Source organism: Symphodus melops (assembly GCF_947650265.1).
Source record: "Symphodus melops genome assembly, chromosome: 19".
Lineage (NCBI taxonomy): Eukaryota > Metazoa > Chordata > Actinopteri > Labriformes > Labridae > Symphodus > Symphodus melops.
Genome location: NC_136709.1, coordinates 9540406 through 9556758, shown reverse-complemented (window position 1 = coordinate 9556758; position 16353 = coordinate 9540406). Strand labels below are relative to the sequence as shown.

The 16353-nt window shown below is 41.4% G+C and overlaps 1 protein-coding gene across 2 annotated transcripts in view; it reads right to left on the bottom strand.

The window, feature by feature from the left end:
* zdhhc14 (zDHHC palmitoyltransferase 14) overlaps positions 1-16353 on the bottom strand; it is a gene marked incomplete at its 5' end in the record, with an annotated part of 41782 nt that overhangs the window by 13159 nt on the left and 12270 nt on the right. For both annotated transcript variants that reach the window (XM_079370640.1, XM_079370641.1), the window contains 2 exons: positions 668-805; positions 5494-5646. In XM_079370640.1, the coding sequence (XP_079226766.1) occupies positions 668-805; positions 5494-5646 (291 nt within the window). The remainder of the gene's footprint in view (positions 1-667; positions 806-5493; positions 5647-16353) is intronic.

Sequence of the window (16353 nt, the reverse complement as noted above, 5' to 3'; positions counted from 1 at the left end):
AGTATTCTTGAGCTGATTTTTCATAGATTTGTTGGATTTCTACTCTAAGTCTGAAACACGGACAAATTATGAAACCACTTGGATGCTGTTCAATTTGGTTTGAGCTCAGTTTTGAGACTTAAAGACCACCTGCAGTGGTGCCGTTTCACCAAATCCTCCATCATGGGACTCTACACAGACGTATGGATACGATCAAAACGAGAACAGGCTTGTAGAACAAATACAATAAAAAAAAAAAAAATCAAATGATATTATTCAGTGCTACACATTTCTAGCATTTTTGTTGCCCACACTTTCCTCTCTGTTTCACTTCATGTCCTTTATGTGGACACAAGCTTACACACAAGCACACCCACTGATGGGGAGCCCAACAGTCCACCGCCGGCTCCCAGCAGGACTGATGGTAACAAGCCAAAATGCTGCTGCTTTTCACAACGCCCACTTACAACCTGCTGGCTTGAAACCTACCAATAACACAGCCAGGAGGAGTGTGTGTGTGTGTGTGTGTGTGTGTGTGTGTGTGTGTGTGTGTGTGTGTGTGTGTGTGCGCGTGTGTGTGTGTGTGTGTGTGCGCGTGTGTGTGTTGTGCGCGTGTGTGTGTGTGTGCGTGTGTGTGTGTGTACCAGGCCTCAGTAAATGTCCCTTTTCCCATCCCTCAGGTTCTTACGTAAAATGATGTGCGTGATGACGAAGGCAAAGATGAAGATGGTGAGGAAGGAGAGGGAGAGGATGAACATGTAGAAGAAACGGTAGTTCCTTCTTCCCACGCAGTTTCCCACCCAGGGACAGTGATGGTCGAAACGTTCTGCATGGACAGAAAGAGACAGAAAAGGTGATCATTTTTAGAAAAAAACAACACATGAATAGCTTTTCTTTATCCCTCAGCTGCTGCTGAAGTCATTATCATTTACAGGTTCTACTTATAAATGTAGATTATTTTAGTCTGGGAAGCGTCATCACCAGGCTTTGGTGTATGAAGGAGCTAAAGCAATCCACCGCTATGATGCCTGCTCTCTCATTGGTGGTAATCTGGCGACGATTAATCGACCTTTAAATGTACTCTACAGGCAAAAGCAGCTAACAATCCACAAGGCAAAACTTCTGTTTTGATCTAACACAATTCTTAAGATGCTAACTGGATGTAAACAATACAGCACATGAAAACAAGCATTTGGTTGAAAATCTTTTATGGCTAACTGCTGGCTGCACTGGGAATAAAAAGAAGTTGGCCAGTGCTCCCAGAGACAAATCGTTGTCAGACAACAGTGAATGGTTACCAGATTGCTACCACAACAATATTCATCCTGCCTGAAGTGTTTGTCTTTCATGTGCAGAAGGAACTATACTATGTAATTCTGGTCTCTAAAACAACTTCATTGATGCAAACTCAGCAAATTTGGAGCTGTGGGAAACTGGGGGAAAAGGGAAGTGACTGCAAGGTGAAGAGAGTGAAAAAGCTCTTATCTGGGCCAACAGATAAAGTGCTGGAGTAAGACCTCATTTAAAGTTTCTATATTATGGCGCTTTTGGGGTTTATACATCTAATTTATGCGTCTCCTAAAGTATGTTCACAATCGCTAATGTTGGGGGGAAAAAAGTGTCTGCTTTCATGAACTTCCTGTGTTTCAAACACTCAGAAGCCCCCACAAAGAGAGAGAGAAAAGTCTGATGTGATTGGTCAGCCGATCTGCACTCTCGTAATTGGTCAGTCATTCGGCGTTTACTCTCCGATATGTCTCGCCCCTTTTACCATATTGGAAATGTCCGAGGGGAGCTTGTGGTTACTACAACGAGCCAATGGGCTTGGACCAGCGACATCATGGTTTTGTGATGTCACAAACCCATTTTCAACGAGGGGGGCAAGGGACCAAGCGTTTCATGCGGCTACTGCTAACAGGAGGACGTCGGAGAAGACGCGTTTCCGCAAAATTTGAATTTTTGCACATAGATGTGCCTAAACTTGTTCAAGACACCCGGAAAACACACGAAAGAGCATCTAAAACCAGACAAAGCAGAATATGGGACCTTTAAGAATATTTGAAGACGTTTGGAGAACTGATTAAAAACTGAGTGGAAGAAAAGTGTACGAGTGGTCTGGGTTGTCGTTCTCCTTGCTTGAGGAAGATAAAAGTGTGATTGTGCTGCACAGAGAAGCCTTAATTTGACTGATTGTCAGTGTTGTAAGACCTAACTCAAACAATCAGAAATAACAGACTTCAAATATATATCTGAATGAAATGTAAGTGATTAACTACTACATCATTTTAAACTTTCTGATGAAAACGACTTGCTGGTATTTTAATCAAAGACACTGTGCTCTGGTCAACGTATCTTTTCACTGAATTCTTCAGTCGTGGACTTCTTGTTAGTGAAGTTTTTTTTTAATCAGCCCTAATCCCACAGTCCTATATCCGAGTGTAGACGACATGCTGTGCACAGTGGGATCAATTCAACTTATTAATCAGAGCAAGGAATTGTTCGGTGAGGTGAATTGACCAGCCTTCGTCTTCTTTAAATCGAGGCCTGGTCAAAGGAATGTCATCAAATGTAAAGATAATTGGCACATCATCAGAAATCTGAGCTGCCAAGATAGTATTGTAAAAGCAAAAAAGAGACAAAAGGAGGACAAATAGAAGCAGTCTGAGCTCATGTGTATGTATTATCATTTTATGATAACCACATTAAATAAGAAGTGACTCCACATTGCTCTGGCCCTCTCTGTAGTGACTGCTGACTTATTTAAAAGCTTGTTTTGGCATTTAAAAAATCTAAAGTAGAGACTGGAAACACAAAATTGTATTCTGAGTTTGATAAATATGACTCTTTAATGTGTGTAAATATTGGTCCTTTTCTCCAGGATATATTCAAAATCCCTGCATCTTCATTTCTACACTTCATCTCTGAAACCTCATAATAAACTCTGGATTTCTTTCAGGGAATATGAAGCCGCACTGGATTGAGACCTGAGGCTTTGAAAGCTGAAACAAAAGTATTTCTTGTGGGGTGCAGATATGCTTCATTTTCTCTAATCGATTACAGACGCGTGGTTAAAGGGAGTACTCGAGTAATCGTTCTGCAGCTCTTTTTTTCCTGTGATCGAATACAGCTGTGATGCGGGCAGCATAACGATATTAGCAACGGGAGACATGGAGCGGCATTAAAAACATTAGGTGTCTGTGTCCAGTGCGGGACAGCTCCGTGCACCCTCGTCCGTCCTCACCCAGCGTCCGATCAGCTGGAGTGCCCACATACAGGAATTCACACAGTAATTAAACAGATTCAGTCACGAGATTATACGACGTATGTGGTCTAAAACTCTAAATAATCGTCATCAAAACATTCGGAACCGTCATAACAGTGTTTTATTCTGAAAATGAACCAGATGTTTTAGTGTTGTATCAAGTGTCATCCCGTCCCGCTTGTTCTTTTACCTTCTTCTTTTTGCCTTCATAAGAACTTTGTTTGTCATCTTTTGCAGCTGAACTTTTATTTCTATTGTCCTTTTTTTAAACATCATACAAAAAATAGTGGACTACAAAATGATTAAAGATCACACATTTTTTTGTAACCGATTATTACTTAATGAGCGAGTACTTGTTTGCAACCCTAATTACTTGTAAACGAGACACCAGTTCTAACCGACATCCGTCACTCGAGTTCACCTTTTTTTTTCACCTGCTGTTTGAACAGCACAAACATGTGTCTGTTCCTTATTATTTCCCCTCCCGTCTGCGGCTTACAGTGATGATCCAGACACTCCTTAAAAACAAGGATGGGATACAACCACGCTGCTCTGAGTCTGTATTTGGACAGCCATCAAAGCATCCCTTTTAATTGTACTGGTTCAAATCTATCACCCATTCACTTATTCTGTTTCTGCTCGAGGCAGGATATCTATTGAAAGGGAATTTAATCAAAACATCTGCCTAACCCCTTTTTTTTTTTTCAAACTTTAATAATCCAATTAAAATATGCACACAGTCCACCTTTGTGCGTTTTTAAAAACAGCGTGTTTAAGAAAAACAACGCCTGCTATCCCAGCCTTGTGTTTTGCTGCCAGTCTCGTCTTCTTTTCTGCCTGCAGGCATATGCCACATCCGATTACTACTTCCTCATCTTTTCCCTGTGTTTACCACTTTTGAATCTTTGTCTCGGAGGGCTTCAGTCGGCCCCACTTCTGACAAAAGAAATACGCTTCCAAAGATGGAGTCGTCTTTGATGAGTGAGCGGCACAAAAACCCAGATGAGGAGGATGCCGACACGTTCAGGTCTCTGTATCTCTCTTATTCTGTCTGTCAGTAATTGCCTAGCTGTGCATTCGTCTCGATGGACGGGGAATGTTGTTGGTAAGAGCAGCAAAACTCAACCATAATGCAGCTCTTTTGTTGTTATTTCTCACAGTTTTTATTCTCTCCTTTCCCCTCAGTGTGGATGCAGCTCCTGGAGGCATGTGTGCTGTGTGTCCCCTGTAGGTAGACATCAAAAAGTAAACATAGATCTTGGCACCTCCTACAAACAGGTTTGTACTATCTATTATCTGAGTTCTGTGTGCTAATGTCAGTGGGGATTGAAACCCGTTTCTATAAGGATCGGGTTGTGTTTTTTTCAGAATCTGAATTCCAGCTTATCGATACTACAAAACAACTTCACGGCCCTGTAACGTCACGTTTCATCTCAAATCAATTCTCAGCTTCAAATCGAATCACTGCTGTTCAAACATACATCCATTGTCTCACTTTTTTTTTTTTTCTCAATACAACCGAATAGCCAGCAAACAAGCACAAACATCAGCAACCAATACTCGGCACCTTCCACCGTCTTCGTTTTGAAGAAACTGCTGCTGCTTCTTCTTCTGTACAAACAGGCATCCACCTCCTACACACAAAGCACCCGAGGACGCACATTTTGGAGCAAGTCCCGTTAGTTAAAAAAAAAAAAAAAAGGTCATCCATGTTGACATTGGCCGGATAACGGCTGGTTAACTAACCAAACGAGATAACGTAAGCTTTCAATGCGTTCAATGTCTGGTGCGTAGAAATGACTTTCAGGCAAGACTAAATAAAACGACATCATGCCGAGTTCAAATGAAACGGCAAGAAAAAGAAACTTGAATAAAGAGTTGTTTAGAGGACAACATTGTTTGTTTTCCTAGTAATATATAATACAGAAGAGATCAAGTACAAACCTAACTTGAGATGGGGAAAGTTCATTTTCATTCATACTGAGAATTATAAAGACTCCTTCACAGTCAGTCTTTAATACCACGATATTTCATTTTAATACAACAACCAAGAATGTCATCATAATCAACCGTCTAAAACATTAAATAAACGTCATAAAAATGAGATTCAAAAAGGCCAAAAGACCAAAGTGAGGCGTGTTAATCTGCCTTTTGTTAAACACTTACAGATGTGTTTGTGTTCTTTGTACTTATGCCTATATATGAATGTGGTTAAAATTAAAACCATCAGGGAGAATTGTATTCTCACTCACCCACACAGTTGTCACAGAGGCTGCAGTGGGAGGCACGCGGCGGTCTGAAGATCTTGCAGGTGAAGCAATACTTCAGCTTGACTGTCTGTCCGTTGATGGCCACCTCTTTAGTTCTGGGAGGAGGCCTGTAGCCTGTGCTGCCATTGGCGACATCTAAAGAAAGCATTGAAGAGGGACGAACAAAGAGAAACAGGAAGTTAAAAGACTTCAAGCTTTACAACGACAAAGTGTTCTGTCAAAGTTCTACTAAAGCCAGATAAACTTGAATGTACATTACTGGACTGCTATGAATAAAAGAAACATCCTGATGGGATTCACAACGCAAAGTGAGCCAGTCAATATGTGTAAATGTGTTCTGGCTAAAACAGACTGTTTGCATTTAAGTCATGTTTAACATTTACCCAGTTTATTTCAACAGTTCTTTTCACACATTATCGTGCTGGAAACATGGGTCAAGTATGTCTGGTTTCATTTGTCTTCAATGGAGGAGTCTCAACGAGGCTGTTGAGAGATGAAACTTTTACTTATCTCTACAACATTTGACCATTTCAAAAGAAACGTTTTCATATGAGAGCAGCCCACAGAGCACTTTATGTTTGATCCGCCTTTCAGTGTTAGCTTTCTGAATGAGCTACAGATTGGGCTGCTGTGCGACATCAAACTTCCCAACCAGACCTCAATGTAACACTAACAAGTACCGAGTCACATGAAGACAACCGTTAGTGGCTTGAAAAGCGTCCTCGTTCAGATTACATCAACAACAGTGTTTGTAATTTAACTCAAACTTCACATTTTGATCATACAAAAAAAAAAGGAAATCATGGCAAAGTGCTCTGAATGGTTTTAAGGTGAAACATCTGCGATCACAGATGAGAGCAGTGGATCTGTGAGCACTCTCGCGCGCCTCGAGAGAGAGAGAGAGAGAGAGAGAGAGAGAGAGAGAGAGAGAGAGAGAGAGAGAGAGAGAGAGAGAGAGAGAGAGAGAGAGAGAGAGAGAGAGAGAGAGAGAGAGAGAGAGAGAGAGAGAGAGAGAGAGAGAGAGAGAGATATTGTGTGTAGGAAGAGGATTCTGAGATCATTTACGCAGGAGACGGTAGCTTTGCTAACAGAGTGCTACGTGTGTGTTTGTAGTGGGACTGTGAAGGGACTGAGAGGCTCGAGTGGGTGTTTGACATTTCTAAAGGAGAGCAGAGGAAATGTTTTGTTCCATTGTTTTATTAGTCTCTATCGTGATCGATAGCACAAGAGCGCTCTCTCTCGACGCTCCCTCTGCCCTCACAGTACACTTCACTGAGAGAGGGACCATATCTGAGCAGACAGAACCACAAACATACAAATCACATCAGTTATGTACTTTAAATACATTACGAATTCAATGTCAACATGGTTCCATTTTATTTTCGGCTTGATTGTGTCGTCTGACAAAAGGAATCTTCGTACAGTCCGGACTCAGAAATGCAACACTACCATTCACATGCGTCAGCCCCCCCCCCCACCCTAAATGTGACCTCCGACCACCCCAGAGGAAAGGCACAAAACACTTTATTCATGGCATTCATGTACACTCGTGTTATTTCTGTGGCGCCCCACCATCCTTAACGGAGAAGCGTGGGGCAAACACAGATACTAAAACCAGAGTTTCAAACACAGTGGCGTAAATGAACCGTGGTCGCACCTTGTGAGCGCTTCAAATCGACCATCAGCTGCACTTGTTCACAGAGGCCTGCAGTGACGTAGCAGTTGAGCGGGGATGTCGAAGTAGCTTTCCTGCTTTGCATGAAACATTTGTACACTGCCATTCAGGCAGAAGAAGCTCAATGTTACATCCGGCCCGAGCACCGAACCCTAAAACTATAAAGGCAAGTAGATGAGGAAATGCTGAAGCAGAATATGAATACTAGGGCTGAGCGATATGGACCAAAACTCCTATCTCGATATTTTTTCACTGAATGGCGTTACTCGATATGTCTTATATTAACAGTCAGTTGTACAAGTTCAACATGTACGTAATTAATTAATTTAATTAGGTCAGCTGAGAGAGAGGGAGAGAGAGAGGGAGAGAGGGAGGGAGGGAGGGAGAGAGAGACAGTATAATGTATAATGTTATTTTAATGCAACATAAACTATATCCATATTAACAATTTTGTCTAACCCTTTATCTTGTTTGAAAAAAATAAAGATATATCTTAAACTCGATGTGTGGCCTACCACACAGAGTTACATTTCAAGGTCAGCCACAGTGTGCTAGGTGTTGCCTGGTAAGGTATTAATGGAAACTAATTGCCATCATGCTGTGGAGGAGAGAAACATGCAGCCTTTACTTTAACAGATGAAGGAGAACTGGAGTACCATAATGACTGACGTGTAGAAGTCAAGTCAACAAAACAGCCTCAAAGACTGAAAAAAGATTTCCTCTCAAAAACAAACGTTGAATGATTCCATAATGACATCATGGACATAATGATGAGTGCAGGGGGGGTACGGGCAGCTCGGAGGTGCACCTCTCTCACTGTTTGGTGGGTGTCATCGCCCAACCTCTCTCCCCACACTGTCTGCCTCCCGCTGACTGACGAAGACGAAGAGAGGAGATTTATTGTGGTTTGAGCACATTTGAGGAAGCATGGGATGTTCCTGTCTGAACTTACTCTGTGGCATGTGCAGCGTTTTTCTTGGCGTGCTTAAAGTTTAAACAGCGGAGAGAGATTTTTTTTAGAGGTGAAATCTATTTAAAGACTATTAAGAGGCGAGGCATATACCCGTCCTTTTCATTGTGATGTACTGATTCTCAGGAGCATTTTAAAGAATGCAAAGCTAAATGGATAACATGCAAAGCTTTGCTCGTGTGTCGCAGTTTCAGCCTGATTTTTATTTTGCCTGTTTCTGTGCAGAGAATCATTTTCTTAATTCAGCACCAAACAGCAGCCCAAGTATCAGCTGATACTGTGTGCAAACAACATACTAATATTCCTCAGCATTGCATTGTTCGGGCTTGACATACAAACAGGAAGCAGCAACAGCTGTGAGGTTTTTCAAATTAAAACTTTTAAACTGAAGTTCAAAACATTTTAGCATGAAGAAAGAGCGGTTTGAGCCCACCATCTTTCTCCATCAGTGACAGCACTGTCAGCCTGATATCTGATGACGAAATGAATTCAATATCAGACCTGATACCGACCTAAGATCGGATCAGTCCCAACAACTCTTTGGCACACTTCATAGAGCATGTAAAAGGACGATAAGGTAACCTAAACAGTAGTTCAAATGATGATCAGAAAGCATCTCAAAAAACTTGAATGCAATTCCAATCCTTACTTCATTCACAAAAAATATCAAATTGTGTTTTGATTCTGTTTGGATGAGAACAGTTAAAAGAAGTACAGCTGCACATCTTCTCACTAATTCAAAGCATGGGCTAAATGTGCTCTGTGTCAGACTTTGGCGCTCTGTGCTGAACTGACTAACACCACAGCCAAGACCATGAGGATCAGTTCAGTAGGCTGGATACAGAAATGTGACATCTGTCCGAGTGAAAAATGACAAGTCAAGGCACAGCCAGATTCGGATGAGGCTAAAATATGTCAGCAGCTGGGAAGGAAAGCACAGCTGCTGCTTCACCTTGGACTCTTTGACTGGATAACAAGATCTACAGAGTGTCACAGAGAGACAAGAAGGAAGACTGAAGACAAAGAGGAAAACAGTAATAGACTGATGTAGCCTCCCTGCCTTAAATGCACTGAACAGCACAAGAGAGAGAGAGAGACACGGAGAGATAGAGAGAGAGAGAGACACACACACACACACACAGAGAGAGAGAGAGAGAGACACAGAGAGAGAGAGACAGAGACACAGACACAGAGAGAGACAGAGAGAGAGAGAGAGACAGAGACACAGACACAGAGAGAGACAGAGACAGAGAGAGGGGGGGGAGCACAGATAGCAGATGATCAGTATAGCAGGTTAATCCAGGTAGGTCTGACTGCTTCACAACAAGTGTGTTTACATTCTCTCGTGTGTCCCATCAAACATCTCTTCAGTGGCAGCTCTGATCTGTCCTTTTCATGTCTATGCTCCTGTGAGTCTGGGAACGGGCCAAAGAAGAGAAACAAAGACAAAGGAAGTTATTACGGCGAGGGTCCTTCAATGAGCGCCAATGAACTCTTTACAGCACGCATGGCCGAAATGACTGTAAGGTCCTTAGCAGATCAAGTGAGAAGCTTTAAAATGCAAAGGATGAAGCAGAACCAACGATGATTGGACCACTTTTTACAGTGCAGCGATTAATCTCTGTAAATAAGACACCTTTAGACTATTACATTGATTACGTTGACGCGTTGTCCCAGCTCTAGCACTAATTGGGGAAAAGAAATGCTTTTAGGATCTATTTTGGATGAAGGAAGGATTTTTTTTTGTTTATACCCTGCTATGGTTCACGTCTCATACAATGCACTATTTATATTTCACAATCTGCTATCTCGTACTGTGCAATAAGAAATCTGAGGTCTGTTTATCCATTTAATTTTAGTATGCTGCAAACTATAAATGAGTCCCACCACACATATCCCACCTTCTGTTAACTAGGGTTCTTTTTTTGACCCATACTGTTCTTGTTGTTGTTTTTTGTTTTTAGCTGTGTGCACTCTCGCTGTACAATTTGTATAATGACAATAAAGGCATTTTATTCTATGATATGCTGCAAAAATAGCAAATGGCACTAAAAATGAAACACAGCAGAAGAAGAGCCATGGAAGCAGAGTTGTAGCCAACGTTAAACAATATTATCATCGCACTGCTTCCACACAGTTAGTCTGTCTCTGTCAGGTTGAACTCTTCCTCTTGCTCACGTGCCTCCTTTGTCAGACATAACAAGAGATGATAGGCCGAGGTCTATGTACAAGCAATCCCCAAATGTAGAAGTTAAGATGTCAAGTGGTTTAGTAATAGAGCCTCGTCCCGCCGGCTGCACACACATTACTTAATATTCAGCCAGTTACAATGAAGTCAGACTATAATGTGACCCAGGGTGTTACAGTGGGAGAGGAGAGGAGAGTAGGAACAGAGTATCTGTTAGAGTAGCAGCTTCAATTATGATCAGACTGCCATTCAAAACAATTATTATGACTATTATTACATTCTTAACTACCAGGAGACGAGGGATGTCAGGACTATGTCAACCAGACAGGCAGTACAGTGTGATGGCAAGGGCATAAGAGGCTTTAACATGGGGTAAACAGACCATGCTGCTGATATACCCGCTCACTGGGAGGGTATCTCTGAATCCCATCTGAAGAGTCAGCGATTCATTCAGACGGATTCATTTCACTTTTTTTTTTTCATTTCTAAAGTTGGAGGCCAACAGAAGGTCAGAGTCAATACAACCCTGTGAAATGCACCTTCCAGGATGAGTCATTTAACCCACACGCGTGCCTGTTTTTCAGTGGCATTTAACAGGGCAGTGGACAATGGATGGAAAGGATGGAAATGAGTTTCCACGAATATCTTTGATATGGATCAGAATTCACTGTATTAATGTGTAATATTAAGTGTATTAATGTCTTCTTACAGTCTCCTCCAGTCAACACTTTAAACAATGCGTTTTATCACGACCTGGAGAGACACTTTACATAAAGTGGGATCCTACAGAATGGCCCTGTCTGGTGATGAGCGTAGTCTTTAAGGTTTGGCACCTGAACTGTAGCTGACACAGACACAAAAGCAGTCCCAACCAAACATATTCACATATTTCACCAACAGGAGCTCATTTAATGAGTGTCACGAATAAGTACCGTGTGGATTTAGCGATAAAAAAAAAAAAAAGAAATCGTATGACGATGTTGAAATGCTTTGTTCCTAAGAACAGAGTCAAATTTGATCAGTAAAAGATAGCAACAAAGTATATGAAAAAACAACCCCATGAGGGAAATTTAGGTTTACAGTTTTTCTCTCTTTCAAACATTTAGCTTCATCCTTTCCCCAGGGTGAATCATTTGTTTCCATCAGTGTCAGTTCAGGAAAAAAGACCAACAATAATACAGTACTATTGAAAAAACAAATCTATAGTCTTACCTTCTTAAATTTTAAATTGATTGATAACTTTGTTTTTATTGGTTGCGGGGGGTAATTAGTCACTCCCTGCTCAGTGCTGAGGCTAGCTCGTAACTCAGTAGAATGCTAAATGAAGCAGCAAGAAATTCACTGATGTATTAATAGACTTTGAATCTAATGGAGCGATGAATCCAGAATTGTTCTGAATCAAATTGTGACCCCAAGAATCGAAGTGGAATTGTGAGACACCTAAAGATACCCAGGCCTACACTACTTAGATTACTGGGTCAAAGCAACATGAAAGTAAACAGAGTCAAAAGAAGCTAATAGGCGTCAAAAGAAAGGAAAGCAAAGACGCATACATGGGATAAAAAATTTGAATCTTATATTGATGCCAAAAAAATGATTTTGCACTTCCTCTTTGATTTTTGATGCGAGACATTTACTATCCACGCATCAAGTATCTATACCCCTTATAGTCACATGTGGCTGGAGCCAATCACGGCTGCCATTCGTCAAGTGCTGGGGTACAACCATGGCGGGTCATCAGTCAGTCACAGGGCTGACATACGGAGATGAACAACCTGGCGACACGGTGTTAGGCTTTTTCACAACTTCCTGTTTATTATGACATGACATAACCTGCTGCTGACCATAAAGCTTAAAAAAAAACAATAATAATAACATGGTACTAACACCTGGCTTCAAGGCCTAACACATTCATAAAACATTCAAGGTAAAAAGCCACGTGAAGTGAAGCCAACATCTGAATGAAATAAAAACATTATAAATTGACAAATCTTTTGCTTTGCTAAAAAGGCATGAGCTTCTATTTAAGGTATGTGGCCTAAGAGACGAGCACATGTTTAAAAAAAAAAAAAAAAAGATAGAGAAACAAATGGAGTTGAAAGCACAGGAGCCCCCACCTTCAAACAGCCGCATCGACTTCCCCTGCAGTCATGAAAAGCCTAAATGTCATTGCATCCTCTTTCTGATGTGCCCGTCTTTCCTCCAGCCGGCTCTAAGCCTTCCAAAATCTATTTCTCTGCTGGCCTTGAGTCTGTCCAGCAGCTTTGGAAAACGGCGTGTGGGTGCCCTGACATTCTCCGCCTGGCTTGAACCATATTTCGGTGGAAGGAAGGGAACAAGGTAACAGGCAGCTCTGGCCCTCCCTCTGATTAATGCATCAGAATCTTTCAGATTTGGCATGTGGCGGCTGAACTGATGCCAGCCTGTCTAGTCCTGACATATGGGGCAGGCAGGCAGACATGATAGACATCAAACGCAACGCACTGAGAAGAAATCCAAGCCTCGTCTCTATTTCAAGCAGAGAAAAACAAAACATGCTACCTCTGCTGATGCTTTAAACATGTACACAGTATTTCAACTGCTTTTGTAGTTCAAGGTGGAGTGACAAGATACTGAGGATAAAGATACCACAGAGAGAATCATCTGTCAAACATTCCTCATGTGTATCTTTTGCGCACACATTTTGCAGACAGCAGAGATTCTTAAGATGATGACACACAGAGGCGGCTCTGTCAGCTGTCCCTGCAGCACTACAGACCTCCGCGTCTCATGTTTAGCAGACAACAGGTCCTCTATTGTTATGTCAACAGATCAATGGACGTGATGTTGAACTTGACTCTTGTGGCACTTTGACTTCAAAACATCATTACTTATTTATGAGGCAGCCGGTGAAATGCAAAAACTACTTGCAAGGGCTGTCGGTGGCTGGAGTCAGCGATTCAGGTTTTTGTTAAGACGGTTTTAATGTATACACAACAAAAACCCACTCAGTACACGGAGGATGAATAGGAAGTCATTTGCAATACTAATTCAACGCTAATGATACAGTGAAAAAAGCTGTTAAGGAAATGGAATGAATAAAGACTGCACATTAAGAGCCATCACACTATTCTAGTTCTGATATGAAAAAGTTAGCTGCTCTTCCTCAGTGTGTCAGCTGCTTTCTTGTCATCAGGATCTGCACAGTTGGTGTAAGGACACAATAGCAGAAAAAAAGAGCCCAGATAAAATGGAATAGAACTGTCTAATTCGGAGCAGGATGAAAACTGTGAGGAACTAGGCAAGGAGCACAAATGAGGAGCACTTAAAGAAGGAGGAAAGCACAAACAAACGTAATGAATAAACTGAAGTGTTAAAGCGGGCAGATAACTATTTCACTTACTTAGACAATGTGAAATGAGAGAGGACAACAGGACGGAGAAAAACAGAAAGAAGTACAAGCTATCATTCGGCTGGTTGATGTTGGGGTTCGAGATGGGGCCTGACGATTAGGCTAAGCGCTAACAGATGTGCCACTCCAGACGTGCACGTCAAGCTAACACGCTACGGTTAAAACATAACACCACACTGCAAAAAAAAAAAAAAAAGTTATTGCACTGCACAAGAACGATGAAGCGTGTTTGTAAAGAAAGAGAGAGCAGAGAGAGGCACATATAACACTACACACTAGTAGAGTCAATAAAAACCTGTGATTAGCTATTTAGCTTAAATGTAACATCCTGAGCTGAAGCTTTGTGTGTGTGTGTGTGTGTGTGTGTGTGTGTGTGTGTGTGTGTGTGTGTGTGTGTGTGTGTGTGTGTGTGTGTGTGTGTGTGTGTGTGTGTGTGTGTGTGTGTGTGTGTGTGTGTGTGTGTGTGTGTAAAATGTCCTTTCAAATGCAGTGTAGTAGAAACCATAACGGCACTTATGAGTCTTTTAGTCTACTTGCAGCCATTTGAATGGACGGAGATGCAACAAGGAAACGGGCACTACAGGTTGTCTTGCCTTACAAACAACAACAAACACTATGGATATAAATGTTACTTAAAGACCAAATAATTGTGGCTGGAGTTGGTCAACGACTAACAAGGGAGTCACTAATCACAGCCAAATTACGAGGAAAAAAAAAAAAGGACGGTTGTTCTTAAGCCCCTTTTCGACCGGAGGAACTATCCCCCAGGACTGTGGTCAACAAGGGATATTTTCTCTTTCACTTGGCCGACTGTCCACACAGATCGAGCTACAACAACATGACAAAAAAATGTCTTCAGTTAAAAGGAAAGCTCTGCTGGTTATTTCCAGTCCTAATGCATAGCACACAAGCCAAATGGGATGATGTCAAAGTGGGGTTTTGTATTTGGGTCAACATTGTTTGTATTTTCAGCCTTTTATTTGATTATCCACTGAAACAATGTTTGCCCATATGACATGGTACTTGCATGCACAGCACTGCTCCAAGTACTCTACCTTCCGCCTTCAAGCTTTTAAGTCTCCTAATGAGATTAATTAAGTCAGTCTGGAGTTTGTTTAATAAGGCCCCAGTGGCCTGAAGCATGGAAAGGACGGTCTCTGGAAAAAAAGGAGCTTCACCTCACAAATAAAAGGAGGGCAACAACTTAAAAGTGAGATTTATAAAGAGGGTTTAAAAAGCAGTGATTTATGTGGTGATCATTGATTTGGCTTCAGGGAGAGTGAAACACTTTTGGAGACTGGCCATTCAGTCCTCAATCTTCCACACCTAAACTAACACCAGTGTACATTCCAGTCAGTATTGACTCAACTTGAACACTTGAAGCTTCTTCGAACAAAGCTGATGGTCTCATCAAAGACGGCAGAGCATTTCTGAGCAGATACAAGATTCCAAGAAAATATCTGTTCACTGCTTTCATACCTCACGACCGTTCATGAAGTTAGAGAGCACTACTTCTATGTCTTGGGGGACAAATGTGGGATAGTCAGAAGCTTCGATTATTATTTACTCCGCATCATGTTCTTTTCCTAAAACTTTCCCAACTATAGCGTAGGTTGTTTTTCAAAAAGAAACCAACATGGTGATTCATCAACTTCTATTTCTCTTGACATGCAACTATTTCTTAATGGCATCAATCTGCCACAGATAGTGTTTCTCACATCAACTCACTTTTAAAATCAGTTCTTTATTTCTCTCCTGTAAATGCAGCTCAGCTCAGGAGCTCACTGATTCCACATTACAGCCCAGTTGTGAGGTCTTTACGCTGGCAGCCAGTCAGTCAGAGAATAGATTTTAAAATCCTGCTGCTGGTTTATAAAGAGCTTGATGGTTTAGGGCCAGGATACACGAGTGACCTCCTGACTGACTACGAACCATCCAGACCGCTCAGGTCTGCCGTCTGTCCGCAGAGTCAGAACCAAACATGGAGAACCAACCTTCAGTTTCTGACTGGACTGCTGAATCTCTCAGCTCTTTAAATCCAGGTGAAAGATGAACCCGTTTACAGCTGCCTTTAATTAAACACAAGGAGAGAAAGATTTTAATCTTTCACTCTGCACTATAACTTTTAATTATCGTTATATGTTTCTTTAAATTAATCTCATTTGAATTATTTTTACTTGAACATATTTCAAGTTTTAATCATTTCAATGATTCTGAATTGCCTTCTTGTTGTTGTAATGTGCTGTATAAATAAAAGTGCCTTGCCTTAGGGCTGAGTGAGAATATTGGCCTCCATTAAGTCTGAACCAATGTCTTCTTTCTTTGTTCAGGACTGTGAAATGGGCCATGTGTGCTCTCAAAGTTAAGAGGTTCAATCAGCATCTACATAAATCTGATTATACTTCATAGCTGTGAGAAAACCAGAACAGTTCTGTTGACTGTGTGGATGAGGCCTATTCTTTGGATTGACAGCTATGTGGCTGTGCAAACATTCTCCAATGATTAGTTCACTGCATCATTTTCATAATAAATACCAGAGCGTACACATATCACAGTCAGATCTAATATTAGGAAGGTTGATAGAAACTTACATAACAAAAGCCTTTTTAGGATGAAAA